This window comes from Sciurus vulgaris, assembly GCF_902686455.1.
Source record: "Sciurus vulgaris genome assembly, chromosome: 2".
Classification (NCBI taxonomy): domain Eukaryota; kingdom Metazoa; phylum Chordata; class Mammalia; order Rodentia; family Sciuridae; genus Sciurus; species Sciurus vulgaris.
Window position 1 is genome coordinate 160,476,495 of NC_136462.1, and position 19,395 is coordinate 160,495,889.

The window sequence follows — 19,395 nt, forward strand, 5'->3', positions numbered from 1 at the left end:
AATGTGATATATATAAGTGGGATTTTGTTCAGCCAAAAAGAAAAATGAAATTATGTCATCTGCGGGAAAACTAATGGAGCTCAAGACCACTGTATTAAGCAAAAGAAGCTAAACCCAGAAGTCAAAGGTTATTTGTTTTCTCTCACCTGTGGAAACTAGAGAGGAAAAAGGAAAAAGAAAGGGGTGAGGGGTCTAATGAAAAAAAAATACAGCCTAATACTTCTCATGAACAAAGATGCGAAAATCCTCAACAAAATATTAGCAAATCAAATTCAACAACATATAAAGAGAATTATATACCACAATCAAGTGGGATCTAGCCCAGGTATTTGAGGCTGATTCAATAGTCAAAATCAATTAATGTAATCTCTCACCATCAACAGGCTAAAGAAGAAAAATCATATCATCATATCAACAGATACAGAAAAAGTATTGACAAGAGCTAACACCCATTCATAATAAAAACCCACAGTAAACTAGGAATACAGAGGAACTTTCTGAACTTGATAAGGAATATCTACAAATATAGATAGATAGATAGATAGATAGATAGATAAATAGATATAAACTAGAAGCTTTCCTATTAAAAGCAGGCACAAAGCAATAATGTCCCCTCTCACTACTCCTTTCCAATACCATCCTAGAGGTCTTGGCTAATGAAATAAGATAAGAAAAGAAAAGATACACCAATTGAGAAAGAAAAAAAAAAACTTTCTTTGTTTGCAGATGACTTGATCACCAAGGGGAAAATCTGAGTCAAAAACAACAACAACAAAAAATGAAACCAATAAATGATTATAGTAAGGTTTCAGGATACAATATTAATAGACAAAGGATAATCACTTTCCTATAATCCAGCATTGAATACGTGAAATTTGAAATTAAAAACACAACACCATTAACATTAGCATCCCAGAAATGAAATGCTTAGGTATAAATCTAACAAAACATGTACCATAACATCTACATGAAGAAAACTATAAAGCTGATAAATCAAAGAACTAAATAAATAGAGCAATATTTCATATCATGGAGAAGAAGATTCAATATTGTCAAGATGTCGATTCTTCTCAACTTGATCTACAATCAACTCCTTCCAAAACAAAACCCCAGCAAGTTATTTTATGGACATGGACAAAGTGATTGTAAAGTGTATATGGAGGGCGATCCAAGATGGTGGACTAGAGGGTGACTGCATCTCCAGTCGCTCCAGAACCCAGGATTCAAGAAAAGGAGGCATTGAGAGACTCGGACTAAAATAAAGCCATGGGGTGAGTCTCCCCCAACACGGTGAAGCGCTGCCCAGGTGGCAGGCCCGGATTCGGGTGGCTTATTAGAGTAGGGTAAGGCAGCTAGAGTCTTCCCCAGGCAGCTCTGTGCACTCCGGGGGTGTGCTCCTCCCACAGGGCCAGATTCTCCAGCATCTCGGAGCAGGCCCCCCAGTGAGAGCCTTCCTGCATAGAACCAAGCTTCAAGTCCCTGAAGCAGGGCAGCAAGTTCCTGCCCCCAGGTTGCTTAGGGACCAGGACAGGGCAGCCAGGGACTTCCCCAAGCAGCCCACAGCCCGGCCCCCTCCGGCGGGAAGCGCCTTTCCAGGCTAGCTTCTCGGAGCAGGCCCCCCAGTGAGAGCCTTTCTACACAGAGCCAGCCACAAGTCCCCAAGCCAGCGGAGACCTCCGGCCCCCAAGCAGCCTCTGGGACCAGGCCAAGGCAGCCAGAGACCTCTCCAGGCGGACCTGCCCCCCGGACCCCTCGGCGGCAGGTTTTTTCCACCGGGCGATCCAAGATGGAAGACTAGAGGGTGACTGCATCACCAGTCGCTCCAGAACCCAGGATTCAAGAAGGGGAGGCATTGAGAGACTCAGACTAAAATAGAGCCACAGGGTGAGTCTCTCCCACCCAGTGAAGCACTGCCCGGGCGGCAGGCCTGGATTCAGGTGGCTTATTAGAGTAGGGTAGGGCAGCTCTGTGCACTCCAGCGGTGGGCTCCTACCACAGGGCCAGATTCTCCAGCATCTCGGAGCAGGCCCCCCAGTGAGAACCTTTCTGCACAGAACCAAGCTTCAAGTCCCTGAACCAGGGTGGTGAGTTCCTGCCAGCAGGTTGCTTCAGGGACCAGGACAGGGCAACCAGGGACTTCCCCAAGCAGCCCGCAGCCCAGCCCCCTCCAGCAGGAAGCGCCTTTCCAGGCTAGCTTCTCAGAGCAGACCCCCCAGTGAAAGCCTTTCCACACAGAGTCAGCTCCAAGTCCTGGAACCAGTAGCGGGCTAGGGGCAGCTTTCCTTGGAAGCACTGCATTATCAAGTTACGCCAAGAATTCAGGCTACTGAATGCAGGAAGGTGATACACTTGGAAATCTACAGGGACCATATAAGCCAATAGAAGAATTCTGCAATATCACAAAGTCCCACTGACATCTGACCAATATGAGAAAACAAGGGAAGAAAATGTCCCAAACAAACCTAGATACTACATCAATAAAACCCAATGACAGCACAGCAGAAGAAATGTCAGAAAGGGAGTTCAGAATGTACATAATTAAAACAATCAGGGAAGCAAACAAGGAGATGAAAGAGCAAACACAGGCATTGAAGGAGGAGATGAAAGAGCAAATGCAGGCATTAAATGATCGCAAGAATCAACAGTTAAAGGAGCAAATACGGGAAGCAAGAGATCATTTCAATAAAGAATTAGAGATATTGAAAAAAAAACAAACAGAAATCCTTGAAATGAAGGAAACAATAAATCAAGTTAAAAACTCCATAGAAAGCATAACCAATAGGATAGAACACCTGGAAGACAGAACTTCAGATATTGAAGACAAAATATTTAATCTTGAAAAAAAAGTTGACCAAACAGAAAAGATGGTAAGAAATCATGAACAGAATCTACAAGAACTATGGGATATCATGAAAAGGCCAAATCTAAGAATTATTGGGATTGAGGAAGGCTTAGAGAAACAAACCAAAGGAATGAACAATCTATTCAATGAAATAATATCAGAAAATTTCCCAAATCTGGAGAACGAAATGGAAAACCAAGTACAAGAGGCTTATAGGACTCCAAATATACAAAATTACAACAGACCCACACCAAGGCACATTATTATGAAAATACCTAACATACAAAATAAAGACAGAATTTTAAAGGCTGTGAGAGAAAAGAACCAAATTACATTCAGGGGGAAACCAATACGGATATCAGCAGATTTTTCAATCCAGACCCTAAAAGCTAGAAGGGCCTAGAACAACATTTACCAAGCCCTGAAAAAAAATGGATGCCAACCAAGAATCTCATACCCAGCAAAACTTACTTTCAGATTTGACGATGAAATAAGATCCTTCCATGATAAACAAAAGCTAAAGGAATTTACAAAAAGAAAGCCAGCATTACAGAACATTCTCAGCAAAATATTCCATGAGGAAGAGATGAAAAACAACGATGCAAATCAGCAACGGGAGGAACTAGCCTAAAGGAATAGCCAAATAAAGGGGAAACCAAATCATGTCAAAAAACAAAAATGAGTCAAATGACTGGGAATACAAATCATATCACAATAATAACCCTGAATGTTAATGACCTGAACACATCATTCAAAAGTCATAGACTGGCAGAATGGATTAAAAAGAAATATCCAACAATTTGCTGCCTGCAAGAGACTCATCTCATAGAAAGAGATACCCATAGACTAAAGGTGAAAGGATGGGAAAAAACATACCATGCACACGGACACAGCAAAAAAACTGGAGTATCCATCCTCATTTCAGATAATGTGGACTTCAAGCCAAAGTTAGTCAGAAGGGATAAAGAAGGACATTACATACTGCTTAAGGGAAGCATAAATCAGCAAGACATAACAATCATAAATATCTATGCCCCGAACATTGGCTCATCCATGTACATCAAACAAATCCTTCTCAATTCCAGAAATCAAATAGACCACAACACAATAATACTAGGCGATTTTAACACACCTCTCTCACTGCTGGATAGATCGTCCAAACAAAAACTGAATAAAGAAACCATAGATCTCAATAACACAATCAACAATTTAGACTTAACCGACTTATATAGAACATACCATCCAACAAAGAACGAATACACTTTCTTCTCAGCAGCACATGGATCCTTCTCTAAAATAGACCATGTCTTATGTCACAAAGCTACTGTTAGCAAATACAAGAAGATAGAGATACTACCTTGTACTCTATCAGATAATAATGGATTGAAATTAGAAATAAATGACAGAATAAAAAACAGAAACTTCTCCAATACCTGGAGATTAAATAATACACTATTACATGATGAATGGATAACAGAAGACATCAGGAGGGAAATAAAAAAATTCTTAGAAGTAAACGAGAACAAAGACACATCTTATCAAAATCTCTGGAACATTATGAAAGCAGTACTTAGAGGAAGATTTATTTTATGGGGTTCATTCAACAAAAGAAGTAAAACTCAACAAATAAACGACTGAACACTACAGCTCAAAGCCCTAGAAAAAGAAGAGCAGACCAACACCAAAAGTAGTAGAAGACAGGAAATAGTTAAAAATCAGAGCCGAAATCAACAAAATTGAAACAAAAGAAACAATCGGAAAAATTAACAAAATAAAGAGTTGGTTCTTTGAAAAAATAAACAAAATTGATAAACCTTTAGCCACGCTAACAAAGAGAAAGAGGGAGAAAACTCAAATCACTAAAATGCGGAATGAACAAGAAAATATCACAACAGACATGAGTGAAATACAAAACATAATTAGAAGCTATTTTGAAAATCTAAACTCCAACAAAACAGAAAACCTCGAAGACATCAACAAGTTTCTAGAGACATATGAATTACCTAAACTGAACGAGGAGGACATACACAACTTAAATAAATCAATTTCAAGCAATGAAATAGAAGAGGTCATCAAAAGCCTACCAATAAAGAAAAGTCCGGGACCAGATGGGTTCTCAGCCAAGTTCTACAAAACCTTTAAAGAAGAGCTCATTCCAATACTTCTCAAAGTATTCCATAAAATAGAAGAGGAGGGAACCCTCCCAAACTCATTCTATGAAGCCAATATCACCCTGATACCTAAACCAGACAGAGACACATCAAGGAAAGAAAATTTCAGACCAATAGCCTTAATGAACATCGATGCAAAAATTCTCAACAAAATTTCAGCAAATCGCGTACAAAAATATATTAAAAAGATAGTGCACCACGATCAGTGGGTTTTATCCCAGGGATGCAAGGTTGGTTCAACATCAGGAAATCAATAAATGTCATTCACCGTATCAACAGACTAAAAGTTAAGAATCACATGATTATTTCAATAGATGCAGAAAAAGCATTTAATAAAATACAGCATCCCTTCATGCTCAAAACACTAGAGAAAATTGGGATAGTGGGAACATTCCTTAACATTGTAAAGGCCATCTACGCTAAGCCCATGGCCAATATCATTCTAAATGGTGAAAAACTGAAAGCATTCCCCTTAAAAACTGGAACAAGGCAGGGATGCCCTCTTTCACCACTTCTATTCAACATCGTTCTTGAGACTCTAGCCAGAGCAATTAGACAAACCAAAGAAATTAAAGGGATACGAATTGGAAAAGAGGAACTCAAACTATCCCTGTTCGCTGATGACATGATTATATTTTAGAGGAACCTGGAAATTCCACCAGAAAACTCTTAGAACTCATAAGTGAATTTAGTAAAGTAGCAGGTTACAAGATCAATGCTCATAAATCCAATGCATTTTTATACATAAGTGACATGTTTAAGTGATGAATCTTCAGAAAGAGAAATTAGGAAAACTACCCCATTCACAATAGCATCGAAAAAAATAAAATACTTGGGAATCAATCTCACAAAAGAGGCAAAAGATCTCTACAATGAGAACTACAGAACACTAAAGAAAGAAATTAAAGAAAACCTTAGAAGATGGAAAGCTCTCCCATGTTCTTGGATAGGAAGAATTAATATTGTCAAAATGGCCATACTACCTAAAGTGCTATACAGATTCAATGCAATTCCAATTACAATCCCAATGATGTACCTTAAATAAACAGAGCAAGCAATTATGAAATTCATCTGGAAGAATAAGAAACCCAGAATAGCTAAAGCAATCCTCAGTAGAAAGAGCGAAGCAGGGGGTATCGCAATACCAGATCTTCAACTCTACTACAAAGCAATAGTAACAAAAACGGCATGGTATTGGTACCAAAATAGACAGGTAGATCAATGGTATAGAATAGAGGACATGGACACAAACCCAAATAAATACAATTTTCTCAAACTAGACAAAGGGGCCAAAAATATGCAATGGAGAAAAGATAGCCTCTTCAACAAATGGTGCTGGGAAAACTGGAAATCCATAAGCAACAGAATGAAACTAAATCCCTATCTCTCACCCTGCAAAAAAGTCAACTCAAAATGGATCAAGGACCTCGGAATCAGACCAGAGACCCTGCAGATTATAGAAGAAAAAGTAGGTCCAAACCTTCAACTTGTTGGCTTAGGATCAGACTTCCTTAACAGGACTGCCGTAGCACAAGAAATAAAACCAAGAATCAACCACTGGGATAGATTCAAACTAAAAAGCTTTCTCTCAGCAAAGGAAACTATCAGTAATGTGAAGAGAGCGCCTACAGAGTGGGAGAATATCTTTGCCACTCATACTTCAGATAGAGTGCTAATTTCCAGAATCTATAAAGAACTCAAAAACTCTACACCAAGAATACAAATAATCCAATCAACAAATGGGCTAAGGAAATGAATAGACACTTCACAGAAGAAGATCTACAAGCAATCAACAAACATATGGAAAAATGTTCAACATCTCTAGTAATAAGAGAAATGCAAATCAAAACCACCCTAAGATTCCATCTCACCCCAATTAGAATGGCGATTATCAAGAACACAAGCAACAATAGGTGTTGGCGAGGATGTGGGGAAAATGGTACACTCATACATTGCTGGTGGGATTGCAAATTAGTGCAGCCACTCTGGAAAGCAGTATGGAGATTTCTCAGAAAGCTTGGAATGGAACCACCATTTGACCCAGCTATCCCACTCCTTGGCCTATACCCAAAGGACTTAAAATCAGCATACTACAGAGATACAGCCACATCAATGTTCATAGCTGCTCAATTCACTGTAGCCAGATTGTGGAACCAACCTAGATGCCCTTCAGTTGATGAATGGATAAAGAAACTGTAGCATATATATACAATGGAATATTACTCTACCATGAAGAATGATAAAATTATGGCATTTGTAGGCAAATGGATGAAATTGGAGGATATCATGCTAAGTGAGATAAGCCAATCTCAAAAAACTAAAGGACGAATGATCTCGCTCATAAGCTGACGAGGACATATAAGGGGGGGTAGGAGGGGTTAGCGTTAGGGTTAGGGTTAGGTTTAGGGTTAGGGATAAGGAGGGTGGTAAGAATGGAGGAAGGAAGGACTGTATAGAGGGAAAAGAGGCGTGGGAGGGGTGGGGGGAAGGGAAAAAAATAACAGAATGAATCAAACAATATTGCCCTATGTAAATTTATGATTTTTAATTAAAATAAATAAATTAATTTTTTAAAAAATATGTATATGGAGGGGCAAAGAACTAGAATAGTCAGTGAAATATTAAAAAAGAAAAACAAAGTTGGGGGACTGATGCTACATGGCTTAGATACTTACCATAAAGTTACAGTACTTAATACAGTATGTTATTGGCAAAAAAGAAAAAAAAAAAAAAAAGAGACCAATAGAACAGAACAGAAAGCCCAGAAATGGACTGTAATAAACACAGTCAACTGGTCTTTGACAAAGGAGCAAAGGCAATATAACAGAGAAAGGAGTCTTTTCCACAAATGGTAGGGGAACAAAGGACCACCATAGGCAAAGAAACTGAATCTAGGCACAGCCCTTATATCGTTTACAAAAACTACTCAGAGGGGCTGGCGATATGGCTCAGTTGGTACAGTGCTTGTCTCGTAAGCACAAGGCCCTGGGTTCAATCAATCCCCAGCACCATTAAAAAAAAAAAAAAAAAAAAAAAACACTACTCAGAATAGACCTAAATGTAAAATGCAAAACTATAAAACTCCTAGAAGATAACAGGAGAAAATCTAGATGATGATCAGGTATGATCATGACTTTTTAGATACAATTAGATCTATAAAAGGAAGAATTGATAAAGTGGACTTCTCTAAAATTCAATTTTTCTGCTCTATGAAAGACATTATAAAAAGAATGAAAAGATAAACAACATTCAGGTAGAAAATATTTGCAAAAGACATTTCTGAGCCGGACACAGTGGTGCACATCTACAATCCCAATAGCTCAGGAGGCTGAGACAGGAGGATAGCAAATTCAAGGCCAGTCTCAGCAACTTAGCAAGTATCTAAGGAAATCAGCAAGACCCTGTCAAAATTAAAAATACAAAAAGCTGGGGATGAGACTCAGTAGTAAAGCACACACCTGAATTCAATCCCCAGTATCAAAAAAAAGATATATCTGATAAAGAATAAGCATTTGCAAAGTGAATATCTGCAAAAATATATCTAATATAGGACTGGTATCCAAAATACACAAAGAATGCTTAACACCCAATAATAAGAAAACAAATGTCCAATTAAAAAATGCACCAAAGACCTTAACAGACACCTCACCAAGAAAATACACTGATAGCAAATAAGCATACAAAAAGATGCTTCACATCATATGTCGGGAGAAAGGCAAATTAAAACAAGATCCACTATATGCCTATTAGAATGGCCAAAACCCCAAACAATAACACCACCAGATGCTGGGGAGGACGTGGAGCAACAGGAACTCTTGTCCCTTGCCAGGGGGGATGCAAAATAGCATGGCCATTTTGTAAGGCAGTTTGGTAGTGTCTTACAGAACTAAATACCATTTGATTTAGCAATTGTACTCCTTTATATCAATTCCAAGGAGTTAAAAACTTATGAACACACAGAACCTGCGCAAGGATGTTTACTGCAACTTTACTCATAACTGCCTAAACTTGGAAGTAATCAAGATATCCTTTAGCAGGTGAATAAATGAACTGTAGTACATCCAGACAAGGAATATTATTCAGTGCTAAAAAGATATGGGCAATCAAGTCATGAAAAGAAGAACTTTAAATGTTTCTTGCCAAATGAAAGAAACCAAACCGAAAAGGCTACATACTACATAATTCCAACTATATGACACTCTGCAAAAAGCTAAAACTATGGATAAAGAAAAACATCAGTGGCCACTGAGTTGTGGGAAGAGAGGAATGGATAAGCAAAGGACAGAGGATTTTTAGGTCAGTGAAAATACTCTGTATGATACTCTAAATGGTGGGTACATTACAGTGTAAATTTATCTACACCCATAGAACACACAGCACCAAGAGTTAATGCTTATGGAAACTATGGACTGTGGCTGAGAACAACACATCAGTGGAGGTTCACCAGTTGTAACATTTGTGGGAGACACTGATAATGGGGGTCTTTGCATGTGTAGGGGAGGAGCATATGGTATATCTATCTCTTTGCCTTCCTCTGAATTCTGTTGTGAACCTCATACTACTCTTAAAAAGTATTTTTAAATGGCTATAAACTATCTCAAAACATTTATATTGATTACATGTTAAAAATCAAAATATTCTGAATGAGGCTAAATAAAATATATTTTTAAAAGTAATTTCACTTGTTTACTTTTTTTTTTTTGGAGCTGGAGTTCCATCCTGGGGCCTCATGCATACTAAGCACACACTCTACCACTGAGCCCTCATTTTACTTTTTTTACTACAGTTACTAGAAACTTAGAAGACAGGGCTGTGGGTATAGCTTGGTGGTAGAGCACTTGCCTAGCATGTTTGATCTCCAGGATCGCAAAAAATAATAATAATAATTAATAAAAATAAAATTAAATGACATTTGGCTCACATTGAGGGTCCACACTCTATTTCTAATAGATAGGGCTAACCTAAACAATCAAAGAAACACCTCAATATTAGACACACCTCTGGGCTTTTAAACATTTTCCCCAAAATGTAAACAAAAGAATGGAGAAGGGTGAATGGTATCAGGAGCATTCAGAGGGCGTGTGTTAGGTATAGCACCATCAGTAGTAACAGCTATTATGTCATTTTAAGTGGCTAATAAGCATAAACAATGGTTTTCCAGAAAAGGAGATGCTTCAATTGTACATTCACTTTTCCTTCCACTTGAGTGTACCAGGGACACTCTTTCTGGGTGCAGGCCATTCTCTTCCCTACTTTGTTTTCTTTGCAGTGCTGGGGGTTGAACCTGGGTCCTCTTGCATACTAGGTGAGCATGCTCCCACTGAGCTATACCGCCAGCCCTCCTGCCTACCTTTGATGAGCTCTGGCCTGTAGGTCTTTCGAAGCTGCTCCAGGAAGCTGTTGTAGAAGCCCTCTGCCTGTTCTGTGGGCATCGCCAGGTGGAAGTCAGGCTTGTTTCCCTTAAGGACGCACTGGAGGGTAAACTGGCTGACACACAGCACCTCGTACTGTTTATCCATCACACTCTTTGACCAGTGCTTACCACTTTCATCCTCAAATACACGCAGGTTCAAAATCTTTCGAACCCTATGGGAAAAAAGAGTGGTGAGGGCTGGGGTTGTAGCTCAGTGGTCCAGCACTTGCCTCACATGCACAAGGCACTGGGTTCAATCCTCAGCACCATATAAATAAATAAAATAAAGTTATCGAGTCCATCTAAAACAAAAAAAAAAAAAAAAAAAAAAAAAAAAAATTAAAAAAGAAAAAGAGGGGTGAGAGGTATGTGCAGGATCACAAGGCTCCCAACACATTCTATAACCCCAAAGTGTCCCCCACATCCTGCCAAATAAGAACCTAATGAACTCCATCACTTACAGAGGGTGTGACCATGGGCAAGTTACTAATCCACTCCATGCCCCATCTTCCCCATCTGCAATACTGTGTAATTACAGTCTTAACTCATTCGATTTTAGGCAAGATTTCCTTTTTTTTTTTTTTTTTTTTTTTGTTAGTCCCTCCAATTTACAGCAAATACTAATGGGAACAGGAGCCAAAATGATAACCACCCTATAGTCAGTTCCTCCAAGTTAGGGTTATATCCAAAATGGATCCAATTCTAATTTTTCACAGAAGAATTCAATCTTTACACAGGAATAAATGATATCCCATTTTTATACCCCTTAGAGCTATTTAAAATAATTCTCAAACATTCTGAGAGAAAACTTATGGTTATTGCAAATGTACAAAAAGATCTGGGGAAAGCACCTGCTAATTATGTCACATGTTCCTTGAGCCCAGAGGGGCTTTCCCATACTTGCAAATGACAAAGGACAGCCACCCTGGCAAGGAAGTGGACCAGGTAAGATTTAAGAACCACCTGCATGAAAGTTGAAATTCCACCACCTGAGAGTCACCCTCTGAATGATGTTGAAGGCAAAAGCATTTCCAAGGGCTCTAAATATATCCTAATCCACTGACTCTTCATGTGGGTGCCCTCTGTAACGGGTACTATAACCCCACTCCACAGGGTGTGTCTTACATTGAGTCACAGCTCTTAACCATTAATTAAGTATTAGCTGTCTAGTATGTCAGAGTCATAAAAAAAAATCAGCCCTAAAGCCTCAGTTATTAACCACTATCACCCTCTACTCCTCTTTGAGCATCCAGGAGAGGACAGTCTGATACTCAATACCAAGAGTACAATATTAACATCCCTAAAGTACTATCAAACTGTGCTTATCAGTCATCAACACCTTAACAGGAATAAGGTTCCAAGTGGGACTTCCAATGTAATAACAAAAGCACAACTGGGCCAAGTTATACCCAGGCTCTGGGCACCAAGGAGCAGAATAAACAGCAGACAGAATTGGAAGCAAATGTGCCACCTGGTGCAGGGGGAAAAAGCAAGCTCAGGAAGGGCTGACTCTACCAAGACAGCCAGCAGGTAGCAGCAATGGCAAACTTCCCTCCCTCCGTACAAAAGCACCAACTTCAATCCCCAGTAGCCCAGATTCTAATCTGGGTTCAGGCTTTTTGCTAAGTGTCTGTGAACGACCTGAGGTCAGAAATTAATCTAAATTCCAGATCCTTATGTGAATCCCAGCGACTCAGAAGGCTGAAGCAGGAGGAGCTCAAGTTCAAAGTCAGCCTCAGCAATTTAGCAAGGCCCTAAGCAACTTAGTAAGACTCTGTCTCAAAATTTTTAAAAATAATAAAAAAACAAGAGGGCTGGGGATATAGTTCAGTACTTAAACACCACTAGTTTCAATTTCCGGTACCAAAAATAAAAAATAGAGAAAGAGAGAAACCATAAATAAGAGGCTCCGTTTTGCATTAAAAGGCAGGGCTCACACATATAGTACCAAACAGAGATGGAGGCTAAGTTGTTCTCCCACTCTGCTGCTGACTGGTGGGTGAGGTTTGACAGGTTATTCTTCCTGGGTCTCATCTGAAACACAGAGACAAGCCATACGACATCCAGTGGGAGGAAGGACCAAAATGACGGGGACTCACTTCAAAGGCACAAAATACTATGGAAGTTGCCAGTATAACCACTATGTATCCCATTCACATGGCAATGACAGAGAAATTTGTCTTACATGTGCTCCAGTTCCTTCTGTGTATCTTCCAGTGAAATACCCAGCAACACACAAATGCCACGTCCAATGACACTTATCTGCTCCTCTCCAACTAGAAAGGAATCAAAGGGAAAAAAGACTTAACAAACAGGTACCATGAAGTGTTTTTCAGTAACCTGAGTGTTGTTTTCAACATCACTTAACATACTTTTCATAATTTCCTTGGTTAAAACTGAGAGATTATCAAAAATTAAAGACAATGCTGGGGAGATAGCTCAGTTGGTGGAGTGCTTGCCTTGCAAGCACAAAGCCCTGGGTTCGATTCCCAGCACTGCAAGAAAAAAAAAAAAATTAAAGACAATGAGATGATAATAATAACCAGTCATTCTGATTTTATATCTGGAATAAATAAACAACCATTAAACATAATTTTAGGGATACATTTTTATCTGTGTTACCTTGGGTATTCTATGATCAAATTTGCCCATCTGTAAAACCAGAACAGGGTTTTCCTCCCCCAGAGAATCCAGCACAGCTAGGTTAATTCTTAGAAAAGAGATTCCTGCTTTTCTTGGAAATCAGCAAACCAAGTAACAAAATACAGAAATCACAAAATAAAAAAATGTTCATGTCATTTTAAAAATGTTTTTCCTACTTACTGCAGAGAAGACAAATACATTAAACATAAAAACTATGATTTTAAGGGATGGGGATATAGCTCAGTAATTAGGTGCTTACCTAGCATACACAAGAACTTGTGTTTGATCCCCAGTACCGCAAGAGAAAAAAAAGAGAATAGCAACAACAAAAACATGATTTATGCATTAAGCTTCACCTTAGCAAACTGCTATTATTTCCCAGTGTAGCTCTGTAGTAACAATCTAAGCCAGTGATCTCCAAATCATTTGAATCATACATTCCAACCACTAAAGAAAAATCTCTGGGCACACTGTTACATTTGTGCATGTATTTATGGTCAAATGTATGTCCTACTACCATTAGACAATATCACAAATGTTACCAGAGTACTTAGGCCCAGAGTCATCACGATGATGGTGAATCCAAATCCATATTTCGGAGGTGATTATGATAACTTTTTACCAAATCGCATTAGATTACTAATTTTTTTAGTTGTAGATGGACACAATACCTTTATTTTATTTTATTTTATATGGTGCTCAGGATCAAACCCAGTGCCTCACACATACAAGGCAAGCACTCTACCATTGACTGAGCCACAATCCCAGCCCACGGATTACTGTTGTTTGATTATTTTGTTGTGTACTGACCTAATGTTCCAATCAGGACTAGAGGAGTCAACTCTGCCATTTTCCTCTTTGCTTCTATTGAATAGTAATATATTTAAATAGAGCTAACAAAGCAGCATGGACTGTATACCATATTGCAATATACTGCAAGTTAAGGAAAGAATAAGAATCTCCCCTCTTTTTTTCGGATGTCTGACATTCACACCCTAGGGGAACACAAGCATCAATCTATTCCTGAAATACCAGCAAAGCTTAATTTCTCTTATTTTTATGCTAAAAAGTATTTTTAAATATTTTTTTTGCCCTGATTTTCTTATAATAGACTATTTGTGATTTATTGTCCTGTAAGTCACTGACTCAAAAGTTGAAATATAACTGATCTTTCCAGAAATAAGAAGCAAGGGCTTGGTTTGCTTGTCTGCACTACTTTAGAAAAGTCTTCTGGTTTTATTTGTTCTTCAAATAAATCAACACTATTTTCTACAATGTCAATATGCTGTCTAAATTTTTCCCAAAGTATGTTTTAAATAATTAAAATAATGTACATACATTACAGAAAATTTGGAAAAACAAAGAAACAGGCTGGGCACGGTAGCACACACCTGAAATTCTAGTGACTGGAGTGGGGGGTGTCGTGGGGCAGGAGGATCCCAAATTCAAAGCTAGCCTCAGAAACTTAGCTGAGGCCCTAAGCAACTCAGTGAGATGCTTTTTCTAAATAAAATATAAAAAAGGGCTGGTATGTGGCTCAGTGGTTAAATGACCCTAGGTTCAATTCCCAGTACCAAAGGGGGGGAAAAAAAAAAAGAATATCCAAAGACAAGCAATTTAATATTTTAATGAAATTTTTTTTCACTACTGGGAACTACAGTCATTTTACTTCATATTTGTTTTTAACTGCTGTAATCATAAAATTTTTATATTTAGATATAAATTTTTGTGTCTCATCTTTTAACACTGCATAAGAATTTTTCTATGTCAAACTTTTCCTAAACACCTTTAACACCTGCATACTATTCAATGCCTAATTAACCATTTTGTTGGACACATGATTTGTTTGAAAATTTTCCCTTCAGTAAGTAAGTATAGTGATAATCTTTGTACACTAAAGTTTTTTCCTACAATTAGGATTATCTTCTAAGAGTAAAGTCTCAACATTTTATAATTTATTATCTTAATAAGAAATAAAGTATGTCCCAAAGTCTATATATGACACACTGCCATCTTATTTTGAAGCAGTTTTGCCCCTCCTCCAGGGACAAGCAGAAGGGCTTGGAGGTTCAGAGGGGTCTTTTATGATAAATAAATGGTTTGCTAAGGGAAAATTGAGAATCACCACTCTAAACAAAAAGATAACAGGGCTGAAAAAGAGCTAAGATGTTTAGTCAATTTCTCTACAAATAAGTGGTATAGGAGACCTCTTCAAAGAAAAGATGTACCCCATTTGTGTAAAATGAGTCAAAATACAGTCTGTAAAAATAAAAATAATTTAAAAATAATAAAATACAATAAAAAAAGAAATCACAATCTCTGAAAATTTTAGATCCTCTTCTAACACTCCTTACACACCAGATTTTACTTGCTGAAACTTAGTGATAGGACATGGGGGTTATTGTGTTATTTCATCTGTTGAAAGTTTGAAATGTTTCCTAATAAAATTTTTAAAGTCAGGGGTATAGCTCAGTTTTAGAATGCTGCCTAGCATGCAAGAGGCACTGAGTTCAATCCCCAGCACCACAAAGAAAAAAATTTAACAAATAACCCATTGTAAAAAATCCAAATGTGTCTGACCAATCTTATAAAGTGAACCTGCCACATAACATGATATGTGACTTCTAATACTTTGTCCTTGCCATAAAATAGAAAGTGATGTTTTAAAAACCCCTAATATGAAATGCCATTCAAATGCTACTACATTTCAGTGAATCGACTCACATTTCCTGGGGAATCAGAGATCCTTTGCTATTACCACTCAACTAGAAGGCCTGGATAACTCAAGGGTCCCTCAAAATTGAGAATTCCATGGTTCCCCAATCTAGAATTTCCAAATAACTAACACGTTTCCACAATTTAACCCCTTATCTTTTTTTAATTCACAGGTTAGTTGCTTTAACAAAAAATATACAATTTAAACGTAGAGGGGTTTTGTCTTGTTTGTTTGGTGGTGGGGATTGAACCCAGGGCTTCATGCATACTAGGCAAGTACTCTACCACTGAGCTATAGGCCCCTCCCTACAATTTAGGTAGTAAATTAAAAGAACTAAACTCTGCCAGGTGCGGTGGCATGCACCTGTAATTCCAGTCACTTGGGAGGCTGAGACAGGCGGATCACAAGTTCCAGGCCAGCCTCAGCAACTTAGTGAGGCCCTAAACAACTTAGCAAGACCCTGTCTCAAAATAAAAAATAAAAAGGTCTGGGGATATAGTTCAGTGGTAAAATGGCCCTGGTTTCAAACCCCAGTACCAACACCAAAACCAACCAAATAAAAAACCCTCAAAATTCATTCAGTAAATCTCATAGAATACATATTTTCAATACTCCAGATTGCAGGACAGAAATTGGTTCAAGGGACAGAAATTTAAATTTGTTGGTGATAACCATACAAAGCAGACAGCAAGATTCTCCCAAATAAGCAAAGTCTTATCCATGAATTACCCCAGTTTTTGTGAATGTAAATATTAACTGAAATGCTATTAACCCTTTGAAAACTCCAAGAACCCCAGTTCTGGCCTACCCCTTATTATTCCAAGATCATTTTCAAAACCAAAGTTACCAGAACAGTTCACAAATCACACAGGGTTGGAAAATAGATCTAAACCCATGATTTTGTTTCTTTGGGGGGGGGGGGCTTGTTTTGTATTTACACTTACACTTCGCGTACTCAAGAACACATATTTGGTGTAGACGGGCTTTAAGGAAAGAATATCTGGAATTTTTTTATTAAAAAAAAATTTTTTTTTTTTTTTTTTTGAGAATGTCTCCCTACTTTGCCCAGGATGGTTGCCAGGCTAAAGTCATCCTCCTGCCTCACCCTCCTGAGCAGCTAGCACACCTGGCTTGAAACAATATAATATTGCCAATAATAATTTAAAAGACTAAAGACAATATAAAATCTGTCATTTGAATTTTTTTAATACCTTTCAAACCAAAGTTTCAGGACTGAGAATAACTACACTATCTACATTAATTATCTGGACCCCTGATGTTCCAACTAGAGTGTTCAAGTGATGACTAATGGGTTGGGTGGCCTGGTTCACAGAAATTAAAAAAGAGAAATATTTCATCTCGAATTTTTTAGGTTCTGACCATAGAGACAGGGTTCAGCATTGGGGAAGATCCGAATCCACGGGCTGGGAACGTTGTGCATCTAGTCTAGGCGCAGTCACGTGCGTGTGCACAACTGTCAAAGCTCAGCGGAGGAGCAACTCTTCACCTCTGTGCTTTTTATCCAGAGTTAAGCTCCATAAAAACTGGGATGTGCAAAAAAGGGGCAAAACTGCAGCATTCAAGGTAGAGCAGTGGGAAGAAGGCGGAGTCCCCGTTCCGGAAATGCTCCCTACGTGTTGTTTGTGCAACAGTGTACTTAAGAGCCATCCAGGGGATGCTCGCAGGTTCTGCTACACTGTACGCAGGACCAAAAAAAAGAAAGAAAGAAAAATGACGATGATAACGATGATGAGGTGCGCTTAAGCTGAACCGAAAACGGAGCTCCTGAATCTGCGGCGCGCGGTCGCCGGCCAGGCACGTGCGGGGCGCTGCCGACCGCAGCGCTGCCCCGGAGCCGACCGGGACTCGGGGGTGCGGGGGCCGAGTTCACCGGGGCCCCGCAGCTGCCCTCAAGGACGCGCGGGGGCACCCCCACGCGGGACGGCGGGTCACGGGAGTCAGAGGCGGCTCCTCCCGGCCCCGGCCCCGCCCGACTGACCTGTGACGCTGGCCCGGGTGACGCGCTGCACCACGGCCTTCATGGCGGCGGCTGGGGCGAGTGGGGCGGCGCCGCGCTCTGTCTGGCCTCGCGACTCAACGGGCGACTCCGCGGCCGGCGCCCTCTGCGGGTGACACCCGGAAGCGCGCCCAGTTCGACCAGGTCGGCAGCGACCCGCCCACGTCAACCACGCCCACCCACCGATTGGTCCCGCCTACGTCAATCACGCCTACCAGCGACCTAACCCCAACCCCGCCCGTCCTCCATAGGCCCCGCCCCATCAACAGCAGAGCTCCGCTTAAGCTCTTGGATCCTACAACCCCTGGTCATGCCTCCCACCCCTGCCCAAACTCCTCTCTGCTCAGATTGACTTCTGTCTCTGCACTGTTTTTTTTCCCAACCCCAGTTCTAATAACCCGATTATTGCTAAGTCCCAACTTTGTCCTGAGTCCTATACCTGTGTTTCTCCTTCCTCTTTCCCACTCCTGTGTTCCAGATGCTTCCAAATTCCTCCCTTGCCTTTCTCTCTCTGCAGCTAGTCAGTTACCAAATACAAAAGGATCTGCTACTAAAATAACCATTCAATTATATAAGTATTATAAGTATGTATTTGATTTATTCATGTCATAATGGTAAATAGGTATATGATTCTAGAATTCTAACTCCTCCTTACAATACTAACAATTAGCCCTCTCATGGAGTTGTTAGGGAATTCGAATAAGACTATGCAAATGTGCTTGGAATGTGCAACTATTACCCTAACAAATTATCATTGGTAAAAAATAATTCCATTTATATAGCTCAGTGGAAGAGCAGTTTCTTGGTGTGCAAAAATAAGAAGGAAGAGACAGATTGATTTCATCTCAGTGTGTCTTCACCTTGAAAGCCTCTAAAAATAGTGCGCTTGAATGTTAAAAACTGAATACAAAATTAACCTTAACGAAGTGGTCAAAGTGAACATCACAGTAATGAGAAATCCCAATATTGCATTGTTTCAGAAAAGCACAATGTCAATCTTTTTTTTTTTTTTCCTAACCAGGGATTGAAACCAGGGGTGCTTAACCACTGAGTCACATCCCAGCCCTTTTTATATTTTTCATTTTGAGATAGGGCCTCACTAAGTTGCTTAGGGCCTCGCTAAATTGCTGTAGCTGGCTTTGAACTCACAATCCTCCTGCCTCAGCCTCCCAAGCTGCTAGGATTAAAAGTGTGCACCACTGTGCCTGGCCACAATGTCACTCTTAAGAACTTCTGCCAAAAAAAGAAATGTATAACCTGAATTCTTTCTTGAAGAAACATCAGACAAACCTAAATTAAGAACATTCTAACAAATAACTAGTCAGGATTTCTCCAGTGTCATGGAAAAGAAAGTCTAAGGGACTGTTCCAGATTAAGGGAGACTTTTACAGAGACAGAAAAACTACATACGATCTAGGAACCTGGGTTGCATGCTGGCCCAGAAAAGGGGGGAGGACTTCACTATCAGGACATTAATAATAATAACCCCCTCAGAGTTGATAAATCTCTAAAATAACTTGCTGAATTCAAAAAATATTATACCCAGAATTATGGTTTTATTATAAAAGATATAAATTGGGATCAGTCAAATGA

General features: G+C 39.4%; 1 protein-coding gene across 1 annotated transcript in view; it reads right to left on the bottom strand.

Annotated features, from left to right (window-relative positions):
* Positions 1–17,965, bottom strand: part of DTD1 (D-aminoacyl-tRNA deacylase 1) — a 177,206-nt gene extending 159,241 nt beyond the window's left edge. Inside the window, exons 1-3 of the mRNA XM_079123965.1 lie at positions 17,785–17,965; positions 12,612–12,702; positions 10,364–10,599 (exon numbers count right to left, since the gene is read on the bottom strand). Coding sequence (XP_078980091.1) covers positions 10,364–10,599; positions 12,612–12,702; positions 17,785–17,827 — 370 coding nt within the window. The 5' untranslated portion in view covers positions 17,828–17,965. The remainder of the gene's footprint in view (positions 1–10,363; positions 10,600–12,611; positions 12,703–17,784) is intronic.
* Positions 17,966–19,395: the final 1,430 nt, after the last annotated feature.